The 26,743-nt window shown below is 39.2% G+C and overlaps 1 protein-coding gene across 1 annotated transcript in view; it reads right to left on the reverse strand.

Annotated features, from left to right (window-relative positions):
• VPS41 (VPS41 subunit of HOPS complex) overlaps positions 1 to 26,743 on the reverse strand; it is a 95,030-nt gene that overhangs the window by 28,085 nt on the left and 40,202 nt on the right. Inside the window, exons 7-14 of the mRNA XM_005146981.3 lie at positions 26,117 to 26,182; positions 17,472 to 17,591; positions 14,376 to 14,522; positions 13,138 to 13,204; positions 6,611 to 6,708; positions 4,087 to 4,216; positions 2,258 to 2,373; positions 635 to 691 (exon numbers count right to left, since the gene is read on the reverse strand). Of these exons, the coding sequence (XP_005147038.2) occupies positions 635 to 691; positions 2,258 to 2,373; positions 4,087 to 4,216; positions 6,611 to 6,708; positions 13,138 to 13,204; positions 14,376 to 14,522; positions 17,472 to 17,591; positions 26,117 to 26,182 (801 nt within the window). The remainder of the gene's footprint in view (positions 1 to 634; positions 692 to 2,257; positions 2,374 to 4,086; positions 4,217 to 6,610; positions 6,709 to 13,137; positions 13,205 to 14,375; positions 14,523 to 17,471; positions 17,592 to 26,116; positions 26,183 to 26,743) is intronic.

Here is a 26,743-nt window from a genome sequence, read left to right on the forward strand (position 1 = left end):
TAAAAAAGAGCTAAAATGAGCGATGCCCTTGTGACTATTAAGTTATTCCCCCCTCTTGCCTTAAACATCAATACCCTTTGTTGCTCTGAGAAGGGACTATAAAACATGGGAAATAACTATACAAGGGAAAAGGAGCTTAACTATGTAAAGTAGTTAGAATTGCAAAGCAATATGAGAGAGCTATATGTGAAACTGCAAGTGAATTTCAATAACATTTAAAAGGTCTTCCAATTGCACCTTTTAAACTCCTGCCAAAACCCTGTCACATGCACAAGGTAGAAGTTAAAGAGAAATATGTCACCCCCTACCCAATCTCTAATAGTGAAATACTGCATTACTTGAAACAACAGCAAACTTAATACAAAAGTTAAAGCAAACAAAAACCCTATCAGCAATCAAGAGTGAAATTCTCTTCTTTTTAATGTCAACAGCACCTTCATAAAAGCCAGATTCTTTCGTGTTTCACATACTAACATTCCTGTTCTGCAGCTGAAACCAAGAAATTGAATGCTAGTTGGAGTATGCCTAACAGCTATTGTCTCATGTGATACAGAACACAGACTGCGTTTGTAGCATCTCACAGCATTCTAAAAGAAATCAGGTATTTTGTTTTGAATAAAGTTATGAGACTTACCAAAATCTTGTGCTTTTTTATAGTTTTCTGACTGATCTCAGCTGCCATCAAAGCTTCCTATGTTCAGAAAGTAGAAAACAGATACAAGCCAAATACACCAACTTTCAACACAGAAAGTTCTAGAACTGCATAAATCAAGTATATTTCAGAGCAGTGTGTTTGAAGCACTAGAATTTTTAATGCCATGGTTGGATGAACAGCTTTGTATCCATTCTCCAACAAGAGCAGTCAACCAAAGAGAAAACTAGTTTTGTTTCCATCTGGGTTCACTCCACATTACTATATTAGGATCAAATCACAAGATTACAACAAAACAGACAATGCAATCACATTGGATCATTTTCAAATGAGAACCCTTTGCTACCAAAACCTGTGAAAATCATCATAAAGGCGGCAGGAGAAGGCTACCTTTCACTTCCCCAGCCCCAAAGTCTCCTCCAGTCAGAATGATTTATGTTTAAGTGTGCCATTCTTCTACTTCTTTCAAATGTACAGAAACAAAGCTGGCACTTTGACAAACAGAATGAAAGCTTTTAACATACATGGCAACACACAAGCTATCTACTACCTTGACTGGCTTTCATAAAGGCACACACACAGCTGTCAGCTGGAAATTACTGGAGTCTTCAGGGACCAAATGCTGTGATTTACATAAACTGCAAAACTACACTCATCATCCAAGTTTGCTATTGAGATGCAAAAGCATCCACATGGATTTAAACAAATATGCATGAAGAATATCATGTTTGCATTAATAAAAGGAACACGTGCTGAATGGCTTTTCCATGTATATTTTCTTTTTCTTACACTGGGTGCCCAACAAATACCATAGAAATAAGAATTTGCAAATTACTTTATGTACTATAACAAGTGCCCTAAGTCATTAACTGCAGGAAATCAGAGGCCAGAACACTGGGTGCATGTTGATATCATCCGTAAGAATTTATTATTGGTTTAGATGTTTAGATATACGTGCTTAAACACACCAGTATTTAAGCAGCCAAATACAGAGCTGCTTTTTCCAAGAGAGCTGTACACCCTTGGTTTTTAATACTAACTCTGCTTTCTTGTAACACTACTTTCAGCACCAATACCTACAGTTTGAGCCCATATTATTTTACTTACAAGAGCTTCAATACTGAAGGTAAGTAACATGGAGCAGAGCACAGTACCCTAACACAACCTTTTTGTTCTATAGTAGAAGCAATATAGAATGGGAAAAAGCTAATACTGTCCACCAAGTCCATTTCCCTTTCTCTCTTTATTTGGGATAGATCTAGAATAAACGCCCACATAGCTCATTAGTTAACTGCTCTGCTGCTTTAAAGCCAAAACCCAGCTTTAATAATTTTCAGTGACAGCTAATACGTTTCACATCTGATGCCAAGAGCAGTATTCACAGCATGTAATTCAGCTACCTCACTTGGGTGCAATTCAGATGAGCTGTTTCAGTAGGAAGACTAACTCTCCAGAGAGATGGAGAGTCAATTCCCACCTTTTACAAGCATTTAGTCAATGACTGTAGGAATAAACTATCCAATCCAAATAAACTAGCAAAGTTCTTCATCCCACTCCAATTTCCAAACCATTAAAGCCTGAAGGAAAGAATGTTGTAAAGATTACTTCGTATTTCTTCTTTTCAAGAAGCCAGTCAATGTGGTCATCTTGGTCCCGCTCTTTAGCCACAACCACATCTCTTGGGCTGATGATATAAAAGAGTGATTCCCCTTCCGAATACTCTGCAAATGCATACATACTTTTATTAGTAGTAGTAGTATTTTCCTTAAGTAAAACCCTGCTTTTTAGTACACCTTTGAGGGGAATTTTATAAGAGGAGATGCAAGGAAGAGAGCAAAGCTGCTCCTGTAAAACATGCCTGTTGGGAAGCTGTATTCCCCAGTAAATTAAAACTGGTTTAAATGGCAAAATATATTTAAAAAAAAATCACTACAGCTTATTGCAAATTCTGATTCATCCACTATGTGTAAACTTTATGATGGTTTAGAACACATTATTATACTTTTACAGGACTATTACACTACATAGCCTGCAATAAACTTATCCTCCCCATCAAGGTCAAGGCCATCAAAAGCATAAATGATAGATGCCATAACCCCTGGGGACACAGCACATCATTACAGCAATGCATTTGCAATGCTATAAGTTAAGGTTATATGTATAATGCATTTGTTTAGACCATAAGCCTTTATTTTTGAGAAAACTCGAGGTAAAAATGTACTTAAAGGTAAAATCAAACACAGAAGATGACTGTTCAGAATAGTTACTATTTCCACAGAAGCCATGAAGAAACACCGTCAACAATTTGTAGGTCCAGAAAACAAAACCACCCCCCACTCTTTATCTGTATCTCTATATACATACAAATACACTACTGAACTGGCAATTCACAAAACGATGCTTGTTTTAAAGCCATCCAAATATTTAGACTTGTCAGATTAGCTACAATATTCATGAAGCATAAAAGTACAACTGTGGACATCAATGTTCTGCTTAGGGATGGGTATAAAGAAATTGCAGTTCTATTGATAGCAGCTGAGATGCTTGGATATCAGGAGATACACTGTTTCTTGTGGCTTAAGGGCATTGATGTACACAAAGAGGCCTGCCAAGCCTATGATTTGAAGCATACTGCCAGAGAAGATGTTTAAACATCAGATTCACGGTTTTTAAAAGCCAGAAGGAATGTTTCTGTATAACACAGGCTATATAATCTTCACCAAAGAATCCTGCATCAGCGTTGCCATGCATCTTTCTAAACTACAACACATGTATCAGAAAACTATCCCATCTTATTTAAAAGACTCCGGCTTAATTTCCCTGCCTGTTAGGTTATTAAACCTACCTTTGAGGCTGAACTTGCCAATCTCCTATCGAAAACATCATTTCTTCTCAGTACATTTTACTATGCTGGGGTCTATTATATGCCAACAGCTTTGTCAGTACAGGGTAGCTAAATATCAGTGTGCCTCTTTTATGTTGATCCAGGTGCATCTTACATTTGAAATGACATTTATTCCCTCTTTGTCTCTAAAGCAGCTTTTCCAGATGCTGTACCACTTATTTCACTATTCCTGAAGCCCTTTGTGTTCAAAGAGACACAACAATTCATACGGATCACATGTTCAATACATCTCTAATAAAGATGTTGCTTCCCACAATACTGGACATTATATGAGATCTTTATTTCTGCCTTCCATAGTATGTCTGACACAATAGACAGTTTTACAAATCATTATTTTAAACATACACATTTGTTTTCTTTCATGTAACTGGTTCTAGTGGATTTGCACTTGACACTTGTGTTATAACCAGTTTTAGACAGTTATTCAAGGAGATGACATGAAAATGAAAAAGGAGGCTCAGTCCCTCCAAATCAGGTCTTTTTTAACCGAATTATGAAAATAAAACAGGACATTATTAGGAGCACCTACCTAAATGATAATCTCTACATTCATTTTCCTGAAATCCTCGTACTGTTAGTGCATCAGAAGAGATCTCTTCACAGGACTCTGGCAGGGGTTGTACAATATCCAGTCTAGGCCTTGCACAACACTCCACTTCCTAGAAAAATGCCAACATCTTAGTTGCATCTACATGATTTACCTTAGCAATGCCAACTGAGGGTCACCTACAAACAAGACTGAAATTCAACAGCTCAAAACATTTCCCAAGGTCCATTACATTGCACTGTGTACTCAGCTGTGAACCATATAAGTTGCAAAGCTGCGCTCAACAGAGTAGCTGTGATCACATCTGAAACACAAAGAGAAGTTATTCCTAATCTTGGCTTGCCTCCCTTGAACAGAGGCAAGGAGAAGGAGGCTTAGACACGACACAGGTCTAACCTTTCCCCTGAGGTTGCTCACTATTTTTCTGCTCTTGGTCACAGAAGTTTTCAGGGCTATCACAGATGATCATCAACCATTGCATTCAACAAGCAACAGGACAACTGAAGACAAAATCTCAGCAGGGCTCAGGCCCGGAAGGTCAGAGCTCTAAAAATCAATGATATTCTGGTACCAAGAGGGACTTCGGCTTCTTTTGGCTCATGTTTAATTTTGCACTTTTAAGTGTCCAGGAGCAGTATGGAAAAAATAATCTGGGAATAATCCAAAACTCCGGCTATGCTGATGAATTTTCAGGAGGGTTATGGTAAGATGACACCATGCACTTTCATCTTCAATCCAAGGAAAACTGCTGTCTTCAATGAGATGGAGTTTTAATTAAATCAAGGTACAAAACAATCCCTTATTTCATACTTCGGAATATGAATTAGAATAAAGAATGGAAGAGCAAAGAAACATACAAAGTGGATTTACACAGCTCTAGCCTACCCATTCATCAGCAGCACCACTTAGGTCTTTTCTCAATTCAACTGTTCCAGTGCAAGTGGGGGGAAAGGAGGGGAAGGAAGAAAAAAAAAAAAGAAAGAAAAATATCAAAGCAAGCCAGGAGTTCAATTCTCTTCCAATCTGTAATAAGCAGGAAGCTGTCATTTGAAAGCTGTGAAATCAAGCATAGGCAGAACAGCATTCCTCACAACCCAACAGCATTTGTAGCAAGCAGCACTTGTGCTGCAAGCTCAGGCTCTACAGAACCAAGACACTAATAGCAGGGTTCCCACCTCACCAGAGCACAGACACGGTGTCAGTGAGGAGAGTACCTGTTTTCTTGCAGAGGACTGAGGAGTCCAGCATTCTGCCAATTAAAAACAAATACATAAAAAAGGACTCTTTCTCCTATGTTTTATTACCATTGTATCACCTGAAATTCTCTTTTCGTTTTTCTTTCTTGAAGCAGAGTGACTTTAACCTTTATCAGCCACTACCTTCTTTACACTAGTTTTCTTCCCATGCTGTTACTTCATTAACAGCAGCTTCCCAGTTTTCTTGCTTCTCCTTGCATTTCAATGCACTTTTTCCTCCCCCTCCCTCACCCATTTGTTTACCTCCTTTTCTTTCACCTACACTCCCCACACTTGAAGGCCACTATACTGGCTCTCTGGGGAAACAGCTGTGACATTATTTTTCTCCTTAATGTAAATAAAGAAATAATACTATGACATCCTGCAGCAGAGCTAGAAGCAAACCCTATTGATTTCCACAGGCTCGAGCATTTGTTTGAACCTACAGCATTTCATTGCCTAGCAACTTGTGCACCCAGTTGCTTAAGGTTACTATGGTGATGGTTGCCCAACGCAGACATACTATCAAAGAGATGATCAAGAGCATCTGCCATTCTCACACTGCAACTTCAAGGATTTCCTCCACTGCCTCGCCTTTTATTTGGCAATATGAAATAAATGTTGGAGACAGACACAGTGCTCACCTGCGTGCAGTCAGAACGGCTGACATGAATTCTAATTTCTATCTTATCTATACACATACTGGGGTGAACACAGCTAAAGGTCTAAGAAGCAAGGGAGACCATGATGCCACTTGCTCACAGTCATGCATTTCTCCCAGCCACAGTAACCGTTACTGCTTGAGTTGATCATACAATCATAGAATCAATTAGGTTGGAAAAGACCTTAAAGATCATCAAGTCCAACAGTTACCCCTGCCAGGTCCAGCTTCATGACTCACTTCTAAGATGCAAGTGTCAGAAAGCCCCTCCTATGGGATATGTAGAAAGAGATTCTACATTTCCTTTGGTGCAGAGATAGAGAAAAGGAGAGAGAAGGTAGGGTGGGAATCAAACAAGGAGAGAGAAGGACTATCTAGAGGAAATCATCTCTGTGTTCTGCAAGAAACAGATGAACCCAGACAGGACTCCTAAGTATATTAGCCTTCGCCATGACCTCCACTGGCTACTTCATAGGTCAGAGAAGTTTCGAGCACTGTTCACTATCAGCACATAACAATTCTTTCCACAGACAATCAGATCTGTGTGACTGGCTTCAGGCCCAACTCACAGGTTAGTGCTGTGCAAAAACTCTGTCATAAAAACAAGTACCGTTTTGTCGGAAATCTCCTTTACGTATGAGAGGACAACGAGCTGGTCACAGAGAGGGGCGAGTCCACTGATATAGAATTCCATGTCAAACTGGAAAACTGAAACAAGGGAAAGACAACAGACTGTTACACAGATGTGAGTACAAACTGCTCCCCAACAAAAAACACACAACTTATTTTCAGTGGCAATCAACACCATGCAGTAGTATTTCAGAGAACTGAAGCCTCAGTACATATAACAAACCTACAGACTTCCCAGTTGGATCAGCAAAATGAAAAGTTAAACTTAACAGACTAAATTCCACTAAAGCTTCAAGAAAAAGTATGCTTGTGCTCCAGGACATGCTACAGATGAAACATGTGAAATGAATGGTCAGCCTGATTTTCAGTAATCACATTGAAAACAAAGGAAACAAAACCAAAACCAAGCTCATAAACTAGGACAATAAATAGAACAACTTCATTGGTTTGCATATTTGCAGTGAGTTCATGTGGCCATCTGAGAATGGCCACATCTGCAGCATCTATTGGTATGATATATGAAAACACAGATCATTATTTATTTATCACCACTCTAAACATCACAGGAAGATTTACAGATACCCTCATTACAAGGAAAACACATGGTTAAATAGTGCCTTCTCTTGTGCATAGAACTTCCAATGTCATTTCCTAAAACTGGTCTTGAAATTGAGCCTAAATACATGATGACCATTTTGAGAAAGGGAACTGAACTGGATCTACAAAAAAACCTCATTAAAGCAAACCACTGCCACAGAAACAGCTATTTCATTTTATTCTGCTGGATTTACAATGCAGCCTTTTTTGTGGGCTCTTTCCTCATGGGGCCCAAACCAGGAATCAGCTTATGTTAGAAAAACTTCCACCTCTATAATCTTTTACAAAAATATCAGATGCATCATCATTTTCTCCCAAACCATGGTTTTAGGAGAATCTAAGCATAAGGAGGAAAAAAGAAGTTTCCTTGCTTACTGATTAGCATGCTCCACTACTAATATCTACTGTTTACTAAAATAGTTACTAATTATTTTAGCAAAGCAAACAGAAAAATGCAACATTATGATGCTAAAAATAAAGCTAATTTTCTTTAATCAGAATAATAAGGAGGAACAGGAGAAATAATTATCCTCCTGCTAAAGGAGAACAAATAATACTGCCAAGTAAAGTACAGATTTGACACCTGTGTCTCTATGAATAAGCAAATACTGGTTTTCTCTTAATGACTGTTGACACATTGACATCACTGGGGGACCAAAGCATGGCACAAGGGTAGAGCACTTAACCTATTCTAGGAGAGAAAGGGTTCACATCACAATCCTGCACATAATTATTTTGTTCTAGCCTGCAAGACCGATGAGATTAGTTCAACTCTGTCACGTGTTGCTCTGAGCAATGATTTTAAACAAACCATGTCAAACATCTACATAATACATATTATTGCTTGCTTACAATTTAGTATTTGGCATTTGAAAAGAATATGGAAGGCAGGAGAAAAAACATGATAAAAACAGTCAAATCCACAACGCTGGCTAGAAGAAGAAGCAAAGAAATTTTCATTGCAGCTTTAAAAAGTGACAAGAGAAGGCTCCCAAAGGTATATAAAATATTGTGGCTTGAATTTGCAGTGGAAAACAGCACAGTGACTGACACATTTATAAAGATTATGGGGACAGTTTTGAAAAGCCATAGGTGTTTCTTTGACTTTAACTTGAATTTTGGTTCCTCTGCCAGTGAAAACGTATGTAACATCCACCTAACAGTGCATTTGGAATCAAGCAGTAGTACTGTTCTGCCCGACTAAAACAAACAAACAGAAATCATCACTTCAAGTTTTGTTTTTAAATAGAGTTTGGTTTCCTTGGTTTCACTTTCAGCTTTCTCTCAGCTCATGCTCCTCGAGAGGCCTTGTTGAAACACAATGCTCTAGCTCCGCTGCTACAGCCTTGAACAAAGAATGGCTGGCATAGACAGTGCTGCTTGACCTGATAAAAACCTTTGCTGCAGCTAATCAAAAAAGTCTTACTAAGAAAAATATTATAGAAGCTATAGCTGCACAGAACACAAATAGGTTAATTTGACTTGCTCTCTGGACACTTTGTTGTCATCAAGAGGGGGGAAGGAAATCCAACATAAAGACACTGCAGAAATGCTGTTAATTTGAAAAGGACCCAGAACAATTAAAACAAACATAGTATTGAAGTAAATGAGAATGACCAAGGTATGGCCATGTGTCATACATGTTTATGCCTGTCATGAGAGAAGATGGAAGATATGCTGACAGCAGATCTACTCTGCAGCTGTCAAAGAAATTACCAGGAAGCAAAAAGAAACCTGAGAATATTTTGTTGTTGCTGTTCATTAAACAAAATGTATTAAACACACCACAGCACAGAAATAAACCAATATATGGCATGTTATTTACCCAAACTCTATAAAACAAATTCCCCTGGAATTTAAAGATACAAACATGCTGTGGCCTGAAAGAAGTTTATGTTGTTTAATCAAATAAATTGGTGGATGTGCCCACTTAAAGAAATACCAACTGTGACTCAAAAGGAACTATAAACTTCTGGGGAGAGCAGTGAACCAATCTATATGGTGGTCCTTTATTTGCCCTTCGGTATCCTCAGAACTTCCTGCAAATTTGCTACCTGTACTAACTCACGTGAAAGCAAGCAACTATTTACCTAACCATGTACACACTGCAATAGCATTTTAATGGGTTTATCTTCTTCCTTGATTTTCAATAGGAGGAGAAGCAGGGTAATACTAAAATCAACAGTGGGTCCAATACACCAATGATTAACAAAAATTGATGCTTCCAAACTTGGAATTCACACTCTCTACAATTTATTTCTTATCAAAATAAGTACAAAAGTCATATTCAAATTTATTTTTGTTCAAGTGTTGAAGGTTCAGAAAAGCTTCAAAGAAAATTTAGCAACCATTAATCAAGCATTCTGTATATAACTGAATGCCACACAACCAAGTATGAGCTTTTTCATTAAAGCAAAGTAGGGTAATGAAAATGATATTATTAATTGAATATAATCACTGAACAAAAAAACCCACCTAGGCTTAAAAGCAACCACCACCTCACCATGCCAGTAATCATCCATCTGGTGCGGTCTACACTTTCAATTCAATTACAGAAATGCTTTTTCTACTGTAAGCAGTGTTACAATTTGCTGGTTTATGGGCAGTCAGGTTGTGAGCAACATAAGTGCCACCACGGTGCTAAAATCATCTTACCCCTATTCCATCTCACACAGCAACAAAAATCATCTTTAGAAATACAGCAATTGCCTGTGCAACTCTAGTTACAAACACAACCTTTAAGGAAATCCCATGGAAACCTTGATGACAACTGGGAAGTCAGGAGCTTATGTTCCAAAGCTTCAAAGTTGATTTTCTGAAAAACTCTTTCTTCCATTACACAGTGAACTCAGAAACCTTCATTAATCAACACGGAAAATATTCGTGAGTCTGACAGTCTGGACTAATTTTAATCAAGATATATATAAATGACTGGTTTGGCTTGTGGCAAACCAAGATGAGCACAAGTCTAAGTGGAATCAGCTCTATAAAGGGGTTGGGTTTTTTTTCTTCTTTTTTTGGCAATTTGCTTCTCAGTGTGGCAGGCTTGCTCCAATTAAATGTTTGCATAGATCAGCATACAAAGTTGATGGCATTCAGTCACAGTTAATTTCCTGCTTGTCACATTCATTAATTAAGCTTTAAACTCTGTATAAAGATGCTGGTAAGGCAGATCCCAGTATCTCACTGGAAAAGCAAAACCAAAAAATATTCCATGTTTTGTTTTCGGATATACATGTGCAAATCTCAATGCTTGGTGGTAACCTGCCATGCAGTTATACAGCAATTCCCTCACAAAACATACAGATGTTCTGTTACAAGCATATCCACAAATCATGTCATTTTTAAGCCAGACTTCTGTTTCATGGGGAACCTGGGGTATGCAGAAGGAAGCGAAGTGCTCACGAGGCATTGCTGGCTGGTTGGTACCTGGAATTAAGCTGAGCTTCCTCAGATAAAATTTGGGCTAAAATAAATGGAATAGGAAGTCTCTAATTGACTTAAAGTTTTTAATCGACTTCCATTATTAATCTATTTTCTGCTATCTTTAACAACGTGAGTAACTGAGGCAGAGATAAAGTACACAGAAGCATATAAAATCCCAAGCTACCTGACAAGGACATTGAAGATGAGATGCCCTCTTTCACTTTGAAAAGGCATCATATTAACTGCAAAGTGCTAATTAGCTCTTTAACAACCAGCTTTCTCATGGGCTCCAGTTGAGGAAGGGTTCCTTGCTCTGACCAGGAGTTGTTCAGCATTACAGCTTTTGTACATGCATCATGAGTGAGCACAGAGGTCAAGCACTTTTTAAGAAGGATCACAACAGCATTTAGTCCATGTTAAGCCTGTAATTCAATACCAATACTTTCTAATCAATACACTAACTTCACAGCAGTAGCTGACAGAGCTAAAGTGATAGGATCTGCTCAGCTAACATACATTTAAACCTAAATAGAAACATTTCACTGTAGTTTATCTTTGACACTGAATGAAGACCCACAGAGCCAATGAACTGTAACATATAACCAGAGATAACAGATTACTGAAGAAATAAAATTATCAATGCCACTTGGATCCCCATGCATGAAACATGTATAATTCATCTGATTTCCCTTACAGGTAATCACAGCATTATCTTCTTTAAAATCAAACTGCTAGCAATGGTGCTACTTTCCCACATTATGGGCCATCGGATTAAGCATCACAGTAGACATTATATTTATTTCATGTCTAAGAGTAAGTATAGCTATGTGTCAAGACAGAATCAGAAGATGAGGAGGACCTTGTTACACAGGATCCTATATACCTGACTTGCAATGTCTGTTTCCTTATTCAGTGAGCTGCAAACCACTGAGGAAACATTTATGATCTACTAATGCCATCACAGTTTACTATGATACTACTGTGGCACTTTGAGGCCTGCAGAATGGCTCTAAAAGAGTATAAATCTGATACTGTTGAGACATGAGAAAACATTGTATTATCCTAGACTTCATATGTATTACTGTGGTGAGCAGACAAGAGACTATTAGGTCTCCTATTCCACTTCTGGTTTTCAGGCCAGGTGCAAAATTGTACAAGCAGGGAGGACGAACACCCAAAAACATGACATAAGTTATATTATGTTCTAGGTCTCATTTTTCATAAGTATGCTGCCAAGATGTTATGAGTCAAAACATCTGAATGATATTCAGCCATTCTGCCACTGAAGTTCCAATAGACAGTCACCTAAGACTAGCTCCCTCCACGCAGACACATTACACCTGAAGTAGAAGTTGCCGCTGTTCTCTTGCCACTAAACATCTCCATTTAATTATTTTCTAAAAGCTATTTAAAAGTACAGAAAAGATCTGAGGCTAAAACTCAAGACTGAACCTCTACTTGACAAAAATATCTCAAATATCATAGAATTCCACAGCTAAGTATTCTACTGGGACTATGAAATCTTAAACAGCAAGCAGCTTTCAGGTCTCAGTTAACTGTCAGGTATGCCACTATCTCTCACTATCCTGAGTTCCTACAGAACTCAACAAGTCCCCCAGATGATTTTCTGAAGCTATTTTAAGACAGTTCTTTGCTGAAATCAGAGTATACAGCTATGCCATGCACTAGACTAACCTGACATGAGTCAGGATCTTGCCTGAACAGTCTTTGTCTACAATCTCATGTCATTATGGCCAAGACAAGGAAGCACCAAAGTTTACCAACTGTTATCTGCTCTGGTCTGCAGAATCTCAGAGGACCTGTTCATCTTCCTAGCGCTACCTCTTCATAGGTATTTCCTTTCAGCTGTGTCCCTCTTCCCCTCCAAATTTCGTTTAACTTCCACTTTGTGCTTTAATACACACGTTTTGTCAAGACCTTTTCCTTTAATTAGTGCTGTTTATTCACGTTACCCAAGCTAGAGAAATAAGAAAGTGAAGGAGAACGTAAAATGCAGATGCATAAAAGACAACAAAAAGGAATTCAAATCACTTTTCTAGCACTATAGCAGAGATGTTAAAAAAAGGAGAAAAAACCCATTATAAGCAGTGTAGTAAAAAAAACACATAATCAAATAAAGTAGCATCTATTTTCTCCATACTACTACACTGATCATCATTTAACCAAGGGGAAAACAAAGTTCTCTGCAGGAATCTGTGTGAAGAGTATGTTAAGACATCCACTGTTCACACAAGGATCTCTGGCTTTAGATGATCACAGAATTTAAGACGCCACAAATAAATAATACAAAAACATCACAGTGCAGGAGGACATTATGACAACCTCATCAACTAAAAATGAGGAGACATTTATGTTACAAATACATGTTGCCTCTGAACTGTAACAGCTTTTCAGGCTAGAATGAGAGAACAGACCTTTAAAGCTTATGTAATTCTGAAAAAGAGCACACTGATGCAATCATACCTATTTCCACATAGCGGTTTGGAAGGTCACGCATTTCACTGGCATGCCGTTCTTTCACTGAGCAAATCTAGGAAACAAAGATTGGGATCATTATGATGAACAAACTCTAATTCCTAAAATAATATTAACTTTGCCTCAATAAGGAGTTTTGGTGAATGCTCAGACATCTCTGTATTTTGAAAAGTACCAGCTGTACAACAGTGACAATGCATCACTGAAGAAGAAAATCAGACAGGAAGGTTGTAGCTGTAGTCCACAGCTGGCCTCTCCTGGTCCACTCTGATGGACCACATCAGAGAAATCTGAGAACGACAGCCCACTGTGATTTCTTCATAGTAGCATATATTTGATTTTGGTTTTGCTATCTTCTCACACCTTGTGTCTCATTACCTTACAATGTCAGTAACAATATGCTATTGCAACTTCCAGTAATAGGAGGAGAGTGTGTACATACAAAGAAATGCCAATCCCCAAACACTGTGAAGCACACACAATACAAGGCAGACAGATGCCAAACTTAAGGCAAACCTTCTCATTTGGAAAACTCTTAAGCTGTATGCTCCAAAAGCTTTTTACACTTCACCTACCTCACTTTACCCTCCCTTTCCATCTACTGCTACTGAGCACTTCTAATTTCCCACTGTGCAGTGATGTAGTAGGCTGTTATCAGAAAACAGCTAACAGGCTTCTACCAAACTCATGTCAGGAGCTGGTCTGAACAAATAACAGTCAGTCTACAATGCACAAGCTGGTAATGCCAGTTCCCTGCTGAAAGCAGATCAAAACCCCAAGCAGCCTGCCCCCCCCACCCCTTTTTGCACCATGGTTGACCCAAATCATGTGGCTGTTTTAGCAGTCACAACCTCACAGGCCCCAAAACAACCCCCTCCCAAAACCACCTTGTGGGAAGTTGTTCTTCCTTAATGCTGATCAAAAGAAATTAATTCAACAGCCCACTAAAAGCTTTCAAAAGAGGCAATCTCTCCAAGGCACAGAGAAGTGTCCCTAAGGATTACATTCGCTGCCTGCTCACACACAGAGATCTGTCTGACCGCTGGGTGTCTATCACTCCTTCTCCTCATGAGGGTCAGTCCAATGACATTTCTATGGCAGCAGGAGCTCTGCACACCATAGTCAAACCAAATTCTATTTTTTTCGATTGTCTTTGCTTTTCAGAAATAATCCTCTGTTTCTCTGTGATAACAGCAAGCATTTATTACAAAGACAGGTAATGGCACCTTTACTGAATTTCCCCAGCCAATAATCAGCGTTAAATTATCCTTCCAGCAAAGGCTGCAGGGATACATATCTGGGCGAAGGCTTATGTCATCTCGAGGCACATTGGTAATTCTTTGCTTGGAGATCATGTCAAGTATCTTCACACCCTGAAAGTTTAAATACAAGAGAACTTCATTCAGCATGACAAACTTCTATATGACATCCTGTATTATTAAAGCAGCAATCATAGCAGTTTATGGCATAAATTTCAGGGTAGGGCTGAGAGTCCCAAAAGAAAAAGCTGTGGATAGAAAGCCCCATCTAACCCAGGAGGTGACAGAAGAACAAAGCCATTAGAGTAAGTCAAGTATCTTAAATTCATATGCCAAATGCAAAGATATAATAAATGAATGAGCAGCAGATGAGCAACTCCAGTCATGAACAAGGTCAGCTTGCTGGGCTGGTGCTACAATTGGAGAAATGAAAAAAATCCCAGCTCTTCCACAACAGCCCCTGTAAAGAAGCAGAAATTTCCACCTTGGAAAAAGAAAAGATGCAAAGCAACAACTCATTAAGATAAATGAAACCAATCTGTACTCCTCTAGAAATACATGCTTGGGTTTGTATCCTGTGATTTTTTACTGCCTCCTTGGGGAACCTCCTAACCTAGCAGAACAGAAAGTTTAAAGAAAGGAACACTAAAGTAATTTGAGAGAGTGAGGGTAAAAAAAGGAGCCATTAATGAGATTTTCCTATGCCATTTAGACAAGGTGAGCTACAGCCTCTGCAATAGCAAAATGGAGATTAATTTCATGTTAAGTAATGACTTGTTCTTAGTGATTTAAAAACAAATGTCCACAAAATAAAACAAAGTCTTTTAGTAGGTATTTCTTTTCTGCTCATTGAGCTTAAAGAACAACTCTAATGATCACAGAAAAGGGGATGGAAGGGACCTTTAAAGGTCAGCGTCCAGGATGCCATTCCACGTTAAGATTTCCCTAGTAACAAAACAGATATAAAAGATTCTCGTGCCTGTTTCTGTTCCCCCCCCTCCCCCCCCACTGTGAATTTATATGTTCCCAGCTGTACAGATTCAACTGTTGCTGAGTCAAAGAGTCTAAACACGAGGGTCATGGTCTAAGCCATGACTTTAAGTCACAAGGCTAGTAAGTGGCATGGGGGTGGGCTGTTTTTCCTTTTTCCAGTGATGTTTGCCACCGAAGAACTCTGAGCATGCAACATGCTCCTATTGGCATCTCTTTGGTTAACAGCCACCAATGTTTCAGGTAAAACTCACACAAAGCACTGCAACATACAAAGCCCAGGTCTCTGGGTAACATAAACAAGGAGCTTAATGCTCTGTGTTGCCTAAGCTCATCTGATAAAATTCTGCAGTCTTGCTTGAACTGCATTTTCATAAAGCTTTTAATAATCTTGCCACTTTGTCTTCAAGGTTGATTTTCAGATAAAAGTGACCCATATCACAACTTGCTTTCCTACAAAGCAGCAAATCCTATATGAGCTAGACTAGCTTTTCAAACCAATAGCATAAGAATCTCTATGGTTCTAAACATGCCATTTGCATCATGAAGAAAAAGGACTTCCAGAATCAACTTCCTATCATGAAGGAGCCTACAACCTGTTAAAAAAGGAGTTATGCAGCCAAATGCCTCTGAAGCTTTGAATCTCAGGTGTCTCCATTTGTGAAACGTAGACTTTTGGCCACAGATGAGGAAGAGGGGACAGCAGCTAACACAGGTTAGTTGAGCATTTGACAAGCAGAATTAGACCTTGCCTATATAACCTCCTAATGCCCACTGTCTAAAAAGCATAAAGTGTGCCAAAAAAGCAAATAAACAAAAAAAGGGATTAAAAAATAAAAACTAGGCAGCTACATACAGACAGCAAGCAGCAAGGCTACAAGATTTGAAAGAAAAGAAATGGAACACAGAACCTTGCTAGAGGATGTAGGAATGTTTAGAAAAGTAAAGGGGGAAGGGAAAGGCCAATAACCAAATATATTAATCTTTTGGAGGGCAAGTGTCATTTCATTTTTCATTGAAAGATAGGCCCTGACCATGGCTTTTTGTCTCTGACAGATGGCTCTCAACATTTTATTAGTATTCTGTGTTCTGTGTTATCTCTAGGGATAGCTCCCCTCAACTGTCCTATGCGCTCCCAGCAGATTCACCTAGAATATATATTTTAATTGTATAGCTCTGAAAAGAACAAAACCTTCAAAAAGGATAATGTTATGTCGACCAAGCACTCACTGAAGTTTCAATTCTAATGCAGTTATTAAAGGGGAGCAAATAAACACAAGTCCACCTCTAACAATTCATATCAAACTGGCTTTGAAAGGAATGAAAGAACAATGGCTTTGAAATATTTTAATAAACGCTTCCCTTCAGGAGGGAAAACCAAGAGAAGGAACAAAGCAAGTGTTTCAGAAGTACTTTAACCACATTTTAAAGTAAGAATTTGGAATTTAGATATAATACACACTTTAAAACATATCCCTCACAGCTGAGCTTTAAAATACAGACCTTGACCCATCAATTAGATACACAGTGATAGATGAAATACAACACTCTGCATCAAAGCAGTGGTTCCCTTTAAAATACGAATTGCACTTAAGAGCAAAAAGAGCCTATTTTTCCTAACTCTCGCCTTTCCCAGTGGCCTACCCACTGTCAATTCAGTACAAATTACAAAATCCAGATGGGTTTAAGGTTTTTTCCCAGGGGGTAGAGATGTTCTGTTATTTATATAGAGAAGAAATAAACTGCCATTCCTTCCTCAGATAGTTCACTTCAATAAACTGCACTGGTCAAAACTCTACAAGAGTGCACAGTAGTGACCATCCCAACAGTGATGTGCAGAGCTACTTTTCCTAATTTCTTCAGAAGTGGCAATCACATGGAGGACACTGCCTAGCCTGCAGGGAAGACCAGAAGAAATGTCTATGAAGAAATGGGATCTAAAACTCTACCTTTTTTATAATGCTCTTCATACTCTATTCTTCAAATGCACCATTTTTCCAAGGAGTATTTTGGCAATAAACATTGAAATACAGAGGTATTTTTGTTCATTTAACTGAGGTGACAAATACTTACCATATTATTGGCCCAAGCAATCAAGTGTCCTCTCCATTTTACATTTCTTATATTTCCTTCCCCTTCATGCAAAACTGAAGGCTTCCATCTATTCATCCAGCCTCTCTCATATAACAGCAACTAGAAGGAAGTGCAACAAGAAATACTTCTGTGAGACAGCGCTGTACACAAACATGGCAGGTAATTTTTGCTTCATTATCCCTTACTCTTCTTGGATTCAAGGCGAATAAAAAATACACACCTACCACAAAACAAAAGCAAATACAGTCAAACATTTTCATATCCTACACAGCCATTGAGAATCTTGTATACTATAGAATTCAACCTACTCCAGTGATAATTTTAACAAGCAGACATTCCATCAAGTTTCTCTGAAGAACAGAAAGTATCATTATGTCCATTTTAAGGACACATGGCCTTCCACAGGGCTCTAGAGATGGCATATGTTAGTCCCACACATGTAAACTGCACTGTACCATAAGTGTTGCTGATTGCAAAACTTGTATGATTGGGAATCCCGGGTTCTGTAAATAAGGAAGTTATTTTAGAGTATCTAAATGTATAGGAGATGTTAAGAAAATCTTTGCAGCAGCAAAGGAAAACCCAGCTACATGCAGACAGTTTGCTCAAAAGCCCACCTCTTTCACCAGTTCCTGCATGGCTTCAGGAAATTATTTAGTAGGATTATAACATGGAATCACTTTAACTGCAGTGCTCACGGGGATACCCAAGTAAGAAACCTATAAAGATCATACTCTAAAGTACCAGTGCTTTGCATGAGTACACCCATGTACAGACACATGCACAACCTGAACCTAAGCTCACACGAGTGCACAATGACCACTGAGAGATGTAAAACCTGCAAGGACTTTTACCACAATAAAACATCAGCAACACAGGTACTTGACTTACATTTCCCATCTAAGTTCCAGCCAGACATGCTTTTTTTATACATGGTTTCCTACCACCTGTATACGAATAAATGTGTCAAAAGACACTAGCTGTTTAAAGCAATACCTCTCAACAAAGTAAGAGATTTTTAACAGCAACCATAGACTGCCTCTCTCTCCTAAAGCCACAAGATGGCACCAATACACCAAAAGACAAGTATTTTCCCCAAAAGTTTAGAAGTGTCACTACCTATCATCATCTATCAGAAAGTTTTGCTTGCAGTGCACTGCAAACATCAAACTTCACACTGAAGCCTGTCCGGCCACTCAAACCCTGCCCAAAATAACTGTGTCCTTCACATAGCTCACATTTCCACCTATGAAAAGGCTACTGAATAGATCTTTTACAGCAACCAAGGCAAGAGACTGAAAGCAGGGGTAACATCTACGCACATAAGGCAGGGCAAGAGGCATTTCCACTAGCAGGCTGGTAGGTGGACAAGAAACACAGGCTGAGAAGCCCTCAGCCTAAATCAGCTCCACTCAGAAACTGAGGATGTTGTTAGAAACAAAGCGCTGTGCTGATCCAGGCTTTATTTTTTTTCCTAGTTCTGCCACTTGGGATGCTCCTTTAACTAGCGCCAAATGGACAGCAGTAAAATACACTGTATTTTCATCTGGACTTACTGGACAGGACTCAAGAAAACTGATGCAGATGACATGAAAGGTTGAAACTGGCTGATGCTGATTATATCAACTGAACTTTGAATCTTTTCTTCTTGTGACTGAATCATGATTTCAGTTTATTTACTACACACAAGATCCAGAGTGAGCTCGGAATGACACTTTACAGCTATTCTGTTACTCTTCCTGGTTTGTGGACACCATGCTTTCTCATGACTCTCTACGTGAGTGAGAAACTGCAAAGAAAACAAAGGACCTGAGAAAGAACTGATGAGGAGAAAAGGAAATCAGAAAAAAAATCCTGCTTCAGTCTATACTCAGCTGTAAGCATGCACTTAATCCAGTTCTTAGACCAAGGCAGCAGAAGACGACAGTTTGATATTGCCTGTAATAAAGACAGGAAGTGAATCTGGATCACTGCAACACCCAGAATTTCACTTCATATCAGCAAACGTAATACGTCCGACACTGAAGCCAAAGGACACTCAAAATATGCTTTACTAATTTATCTGCCATGAAGTTATCTGCATTTTATTGATATGCATAATGTGATTTACCTCTTATTTCTTACAGCAATGACACCTGGAAACTGAATTACTGAACCCAGAACTTTGCTATGTGCTCTGGAACTGCTATCCATCTGTCTCAAAATAAGCTGCCTAATTTATTTCTTAGACTTTCTTTCTGTCTTCACATTGAAATGTTTATTGCACCAGAAAACCATTTAAAACTTCAAGAGAAGGTCCGCACATAACAAAAATCCACAGTTTCTGGAAGGGCTCCTCCTACCACCTCCCTCTCTTTTTGGTAGGGGAAAAAATATTTTAGGACTTTACTTCTCATAAATCCCGTATTTTGGCAGTCAGCATTCACAGTACTTATATTTCAACAGCAGCCACAAAAATCACTTCCTTTCATTCTCGACAATACAGTTTATATTTCCCCCATTATGATTTGCTCTGGTAAATCTTTCTAGTCCTTTGATACAATACATCAGCGCTTAGAACACACTTCCAGCATCTCTTGCATGTTCCACAACATAACACAGCTAAAATAAAACAAACTTTGACTTTGCACTCCTTCATAGTACACTGCAATCTTCTGATAGTATACTAATTATTTTGCCACTCTTCTTAAATGTTTATGCTTGTGCACTGGACCATTAAGGAAAACGACACACTGAAATGTATAAGACAAGAGGATGGTGAAGGGCACTTTCTGGTTTTAAAAACAAGTGGATATTATTCTCTTGGATTTATGAATGCACCTCTCTCTATCTTTCACTGCCAGGAGATTAACCTCCTCCAAACAGAGCTCAAAACTCTTTCAGAGTGCATCCACTAAAGCGACTAGACTAGTGCTTGGATTTAATGGAGCCTCTCATGCAATTAGCATTAACACTAATTACATGTAATCCCAGTATTTCAACTATGTACAGGAATTCTCAATCCTCTGAACAAAGAGGCAAATGCTTTTCCTTGTCCTGTTTTTTGTTTGCCTTAGCATGAAGATGTGCCTACCTGTGGCATCTGTTCTGGTTTTTGGCACCTGTGTCACCAACCTCTTCCCTCAGCCAGGCAAGATCACAAAAAGCTCTGTAATGCTACTGCCATGGTTACAAGTGACCACTACAGGTATTTATTGTTTTAAGCATAAAACCAACATTTACAGGCACAGACAAGATTAACAGATATCCAGGAGTAATACAGAACAGCAATGGTACACTAAGACTTACTGTTTAATCATGTATTCCTAGGAAAAAATACAGCAACAAAAAAAAATTATCACTTCTGTTTGGAACACCAATGGACTGGATGAGCTCAAACGAGACAGAGAATAATGTAAGCCCCAAGTTTCAACTGAAGATGAGTTTTCAAAGTACATCACAAAGCACTGTTGGCTGAGAAGCTGGGGGTGGATGGAGGGAAGGGTAGTATGTGCAGTCAAGGGAAATCAAGCAAGGAGGCAGCAGCAGACAACACCAGCACTGGGACACAAGTGATGGAAACTGAGATATGAAACAGGAGCTGCTGCTGTAGTTCCTGGATAGAGAAGCTAAATATTTTGAGATGTTTAATACAAACAAATGCCATAGGACTTTTATTAAACTGTACTTTTCATAACTCAACTGCCAGATTCCAGCTGTTGCCTATTTACAAAGGACTACAGAATTAACAACTTGGAAAGCAAGTCCTGCAGCCTTGGAGGAAGAGACACAAGATCTCACACATTTCACCTAGTTAGATCCTCTCTGCTTGCCACCTCAGGCTATGAAAAGTTTTCTACACAGACATTTGGAAAACACACAACTAGAGATAACACACAAACAGGACTATGAACCATCCCCTCTTCACACAACCCAAATTTGTGTGCAACAGAACCAAGGATAATGCTTTGTTTTCTGCTGTAAAGAAGAAATGCACATCGAAGTAACGATAAAGAAGAAATGTAAGCCAAGTAATTAATTTTTAAACAAACAGCACATCACTACACAAAATCTCATCTGTTCAGTAATATGGGATACATCTGGGCATTATAGATTGCAGCAAGCAAATCACAGACCTGTATCACTGTGGCTTGCCTACTGATACAGTTTGTTTCCTGCTTATGGTAAATTATCCAATGCATGGGAAAAAAAAAAGCCACAGTATTTACTCTTTCTTCACTTAAACCAGACCTTGGAGTATTTACTGACTGACACTTTATAGCTTACAAAGCAATCTGCCTTTCTTGTCTGGGACTCTTCTACCCAACATAATGCCAAACAGCTGACTATCTGCTTTCTAAAAATGGACTGTGCTGCAAACAGCATCCTGACAATTTAATAATTTGTCAAAGTAGTCCAACCAGTTATTATGAAGAACATATCATAGGGTTCAGAGGTAAAGGTCATCTACTTACTCACAAAGCAAAGTGCATCTGCTGACACTAAAAAGCAGACAATTAAAAAGAAAGGAAAAAGTCTGAGACATTCCCTGGCAGACTTGACTTTAACACACAGATTCCACCACTCCTAAGAGCAGTTGCAGAACCTGAGAATGTTGTTTCTCTTCCTGCTCATGCACTGTTTGCAGTCACTGTCCTTTGTCTGTATATGGTGTCTTTTTACATTGGTGTGTACTGAGATGACATGGGGGAATGGCTTTAAACTGACAGAGGGGAGATTGAAATTAGTCATTAGGAAGGAGCTCTTCCCTGTGAGGGTGGTGAGGCACTGGCACAGGGTGCCCAGAGAAGCTCTTTGCTAGTTCTGTCTATAACCCTGTGGATATAATAGTTACTTGGATTTTGCAATAACGTTCACTTAGTTGATGTGCTGGGAAAAACTAGCACTCTAACAGTTAAATGAAGAACACCTTGTTTTCAGCTTTACCACCCTCATTTAGTTAGGATTTACCCTGTTATTTTTTAAGATTAGACCCTTTTTTACAAGGTAGAAGGTTATGGCCTTAAATAGCATAGAATTAGTTTTTTTCCCTTGCTTTGAAGTTCTGCTGTCTACTCTGGACAGGAATGCCCTGTTATTTACAATATACAGTATTATTTCAGGGCTACCACCATCTTTCAAGTTATCTCATCAGTTGTGCTGTAGTTAATTGCAGAGATAAAGGGGAGAGGAACAGGGAAGCACCTCTATTTAGGATGATACCTCTTGCTTCTCACTGTGATTGTGTCAACATTTCCACAATACCTGCCTTGTTTCTAGGCACAGATAACATGCATTCAATAAAAAAACTGTGTGAAAGAACCAGCCCAAAACAGAAATCAATATTACCCCAAGCTTAATGAAAGGTCTTTACTTTTAAAAACTAGTGTTTTATCCTATGATGATTTAGGTAGGAAGAGACCTTAAAGCTCGTGCAGTTCTAACCCCTTGCCCCAGGCAAGGACACCTTCCATTAGAGCAGGCTCCTCTGAGCCCCATCCAACCTGGCCTTGAACACTACCAGGGATGGGGCAGCCACAGCTTCTCTGGGCACCCCGTGGCAGCCCCTCAGCACCCTCACAGGGAAGAGCTTCTGCCTAATGTCTAACCTCAATCTCCCCTCTGTCAGTTTAAAATCACTCCCCCTTGTCCTGTCACTTACATGCATGTATAAAAAGTCCCTCTCCAGATTTCTCATAGTCCCCCTTTAGGTGCTGGAAGATTGTTGTCAGGTCTCCCCAGAGCCCTCTCAATGCTGAAAATTTGTTTAGTAAACAAACTAAATTGTTTAACTATTTCATAATACAATTTAGTGGAAAACTGCTCTTAGAAGACTCTAGTACATACCTAGTTAAACAACCATGTAAACATATGCACAGTAGAGTTAAGCTTCCAACAGTCTGCAATGATTTAAACAGCTACCCCAGGGAGCACTGCTCTTAATTCAGCTTTAGGTCAGGCTGAGCTTCTAAGATGTGGCAAATCACAGCATCACACAACCATTCACCCAACTTCTCTACACCCACCTGTGTTGGGACCTGAGGAGCTGCACCCGCTATCCCTGAGGCACCCCATTTAGCCTTTTCCCCCCTCTATCTCTACATTATTTTTTTAAAGACTTTTATACACCTTGAACATGTGCAAAATGCTCTGTAGAGGGCTGTGAAACTGAAAAGTGCATTTTCCACACATTTTATATTGGTATGACGAACTGTTTCTCAAAAAACTTGGGAGGTGGTAATTGACAGTTATAGTCCCTCCCATCCACTCATTAAGGATCCCATTGCAACAGATTCGTGGTTATAAAATTAATAAATTCAAGCATATTTTAAGGTGGGGTTTTTTGAAATGAGACAAACCAGAATGTTAAGGTCAGGAGGCAAGTTCCTGTTTCATGTGTGCACTTTGGCTTCTTTATTTTGTTTCACTGTAAACCCAAATCAGCATGAAATTAAAGAAATAAAGAATATTTTTACAAGGGCATGTAGTGATAGGACAAGGTGGCGGGGGGGGGGGGTGGTCTCTTTCTGCCCAAATCATTCTATATGATTCTATGAACATCTTCTCAAGTTCTGAGATGATGTTTGTAATACAACGAGAGGTGTTTGAGAAAACAACCACATTTCTTTCTTGGTTCTTTTATTTGCTCAAGTAATTTCTACAAAAAAATAAAAAACCCCACAAACTCCAACATTTAAGATGTTAATTTTCATTATGTTGCCACCTCCCAGAACAACAAAAAACAAAGACAGACCCTAAAACCCTCTGATGAGGATTTTACACACTTCACACTCTGTTTTTGAATGCGGCTCAGGCAAGGAGCATAGCATGAAGGCTTTAAGCCAAATTCTCCTCTTAAGCTTCAACCAAACTGAGGCTAGCCTTACCTCTGTCCTTACTGCTGTCCTGTCTTGGTGCAGGTGGCGAAGCATGCCTGCTATCATTGCCTGCTATCATTGCCTGCTATTAACTATGAAGTCGCTGTGTCACTGCAAAGACCTCAAGAGCCACAGGAAGTCCCATTCCCCTCCCTGAAGCTGCTCCCCCAACTACACAACCTCCAGACACAGGGAGAGATGCGAGGTCACAGCCTGAGGTGGTACGCTTCAGCCTTCGCTTTGCGGATCAGCTCCCTGTTGCCTGCTGCCCCCATACAGCTCTTGGGCTTCACACTTAAGGAGAGATGCAAATAAAAAGCAGGGATGTTTTTTTAAGACCTTAGTCTTTTCAGAAAGGGGGGGGGAACTTTGATCAGTAAGTAGGTGAAATTTAACTTTCTGAATTTCCACAGAGCATTTTGCTGTTGCCTTTATATAAGCACATATGCTCTTTCTGGAGGAAAAGAGAAAAAGGGGAAGGGTTTTTACCACAAGGCTATGAGCTTTTATTTGTTGGGTTTATGTATCAATAAAATCTAATTACAAATGTTGAGGGACAGTCATTTCAATACTAAATACCTTATGTTAAGGTGTCAATTAAAGTTTTCCTGAAAAGAAAGTTCCCCAGCAAAAAACTGAATGCATTAAGAATGGGTATACCATTCCCCAGGGGACAGAATATAAAACAACCTGTCAAGTAATCAAAGATAACCAAAGAGAATGTGTTAACTCCCTGATGTTTTTTTCTGTTCGGCATCAGGTGAATGCAAGCTCTTTTACCACCTGACGGAGCCCTGTTCTATTAATTCCCTGTTTCTCTCTTTCCATACCCTTTTATCAGCGCTAAAAAGCTTCACAAACTGGTGGCTGACAAAGACATACACTGACTGTGCATTATTCTAAGGACAACACCAACTCTGACCAGCCAGAAAAAGCTGTCAAACACACATGCCACTTAAAAGCAAAATAAAAACACTGCTATGCTTTGAAACATACTGAACTGTTAATGAAAACGAAGTTGTATTCAGCACTAGAAGTCTGTATTTCTTACACACTGGTAAGGGAGAGCCACAGCATTCGGTTTGATGCATCCATAAGTGAGGATTGTTCATCCTTAATTCATAAGAGGAGGCAACAGGAAAATTCAAGAAACAGCTACAAATCAAACTTTTTATATTTTGAGTGAAAAGATGCAATGGCATACAAGATCCTTTCAGGACCTGGGAACAGCTGGTGTCTGGAAATCAGACTTGCACCCTACACTAATAAGACACTTAACGCACATTTAAAGTAACTGCCCCAAGACATTAATTAGACAGATGCAATAACAAGAGCTGCCCTGAATTACTTCAAATACAAACAAATGAAAAGCCCATACCATGAGCTAGAAATGATGAAAACACTTGGGGTTGTTTACTTAAAAAAAACATAGGTAAAGCAAAAGAAAAATCCCAAACACCAAGACCAACCTGCATTGGAAAAGACCAGCATAAGGTCTAACTTCTGCTCCTACTTCAATAAATTAAAATTAATGGAGAAAGTATGGACAATGTAAGCAGAAGTATTTCTTCTCTGAAGCTCAACTTGCTGCAACATGTTTTTAACCTAAAAAGTGCATTTCCCCATCCCCCATCCCTCCAGAATTAGTCTTAATTAAGTAAGAATGTTTTGGAATACAGTGTATAAAGAGAAGCAAAAAGCTGAATTCTTCCTCTAGGTGTTACAAATCACATACACAACTCCCCCATACACAACTCCCCTGCTTACCTTTTTCCCTCCTGTTACAAACTGCTTGAAGTGGGATCGCACAAAATGAGGATGAACAGCAACAATCTGAGGGGGAGGAGGGAGAACAAAAAAAAGAAAGAAGAGGATTGTGGCTTAAATAAGAGTTTACAGGGAGCACCACGTCACCTTTTCAATTAAATAAACCTTTGGCAAGTATCAGGTATTACATCTGAGTTCTTGCTCTGAAATAGATCCTAGCTGTTTAAGACATCTCTGGTTGTTTTTCCTAGAAAAGGAGAAAATTCTCTGTATTATATGGCATGTGACATATCACACACCTGACACTGAGGGCCACATTATACCAAATAACTACTTTTTTTTTGCACAGCACGTAGTAGAATTAGGACTGTGCATCAAGGGACAGCTGCGAGCACACACACCTCAGCTCTGTGGCAGGACAGCCTCTGTAGCATAAGCAGAACTTAAACAGCTTCTTTACCTTGCAGGTCAAGAGTGGGAGATTCAAATGCAAGAGCACTAAGGCCCTAGGAAGCAAGTAAGTCACACTGCATGTGTGTGAAAACTTAAGGACCTAATTTCTTTCTTCCCCCTCCAAGAGCAGCTGCACCATGGAAGACCCCAAGCAGCAAAATGCAATCATTTACC

The sequence above is a fragment of the Melopsittacus undulatus genome, chromosome 1 (assembly GCF_012275295.1).
Source record: "Melopsittacus undulatus isolate bMelUnd1 chromosome 1, bMelUnd1.mat.Z, whole genome shotgun sequence".
In the NCBI taxonomy this organism is placed as follows: domain Eukaryota; kingdom Metazoa; phylum Chordata; class Aves; order Psittaciformes; family Psittaculidae; genus Melopsittacus; species Melopsittacus undulatus.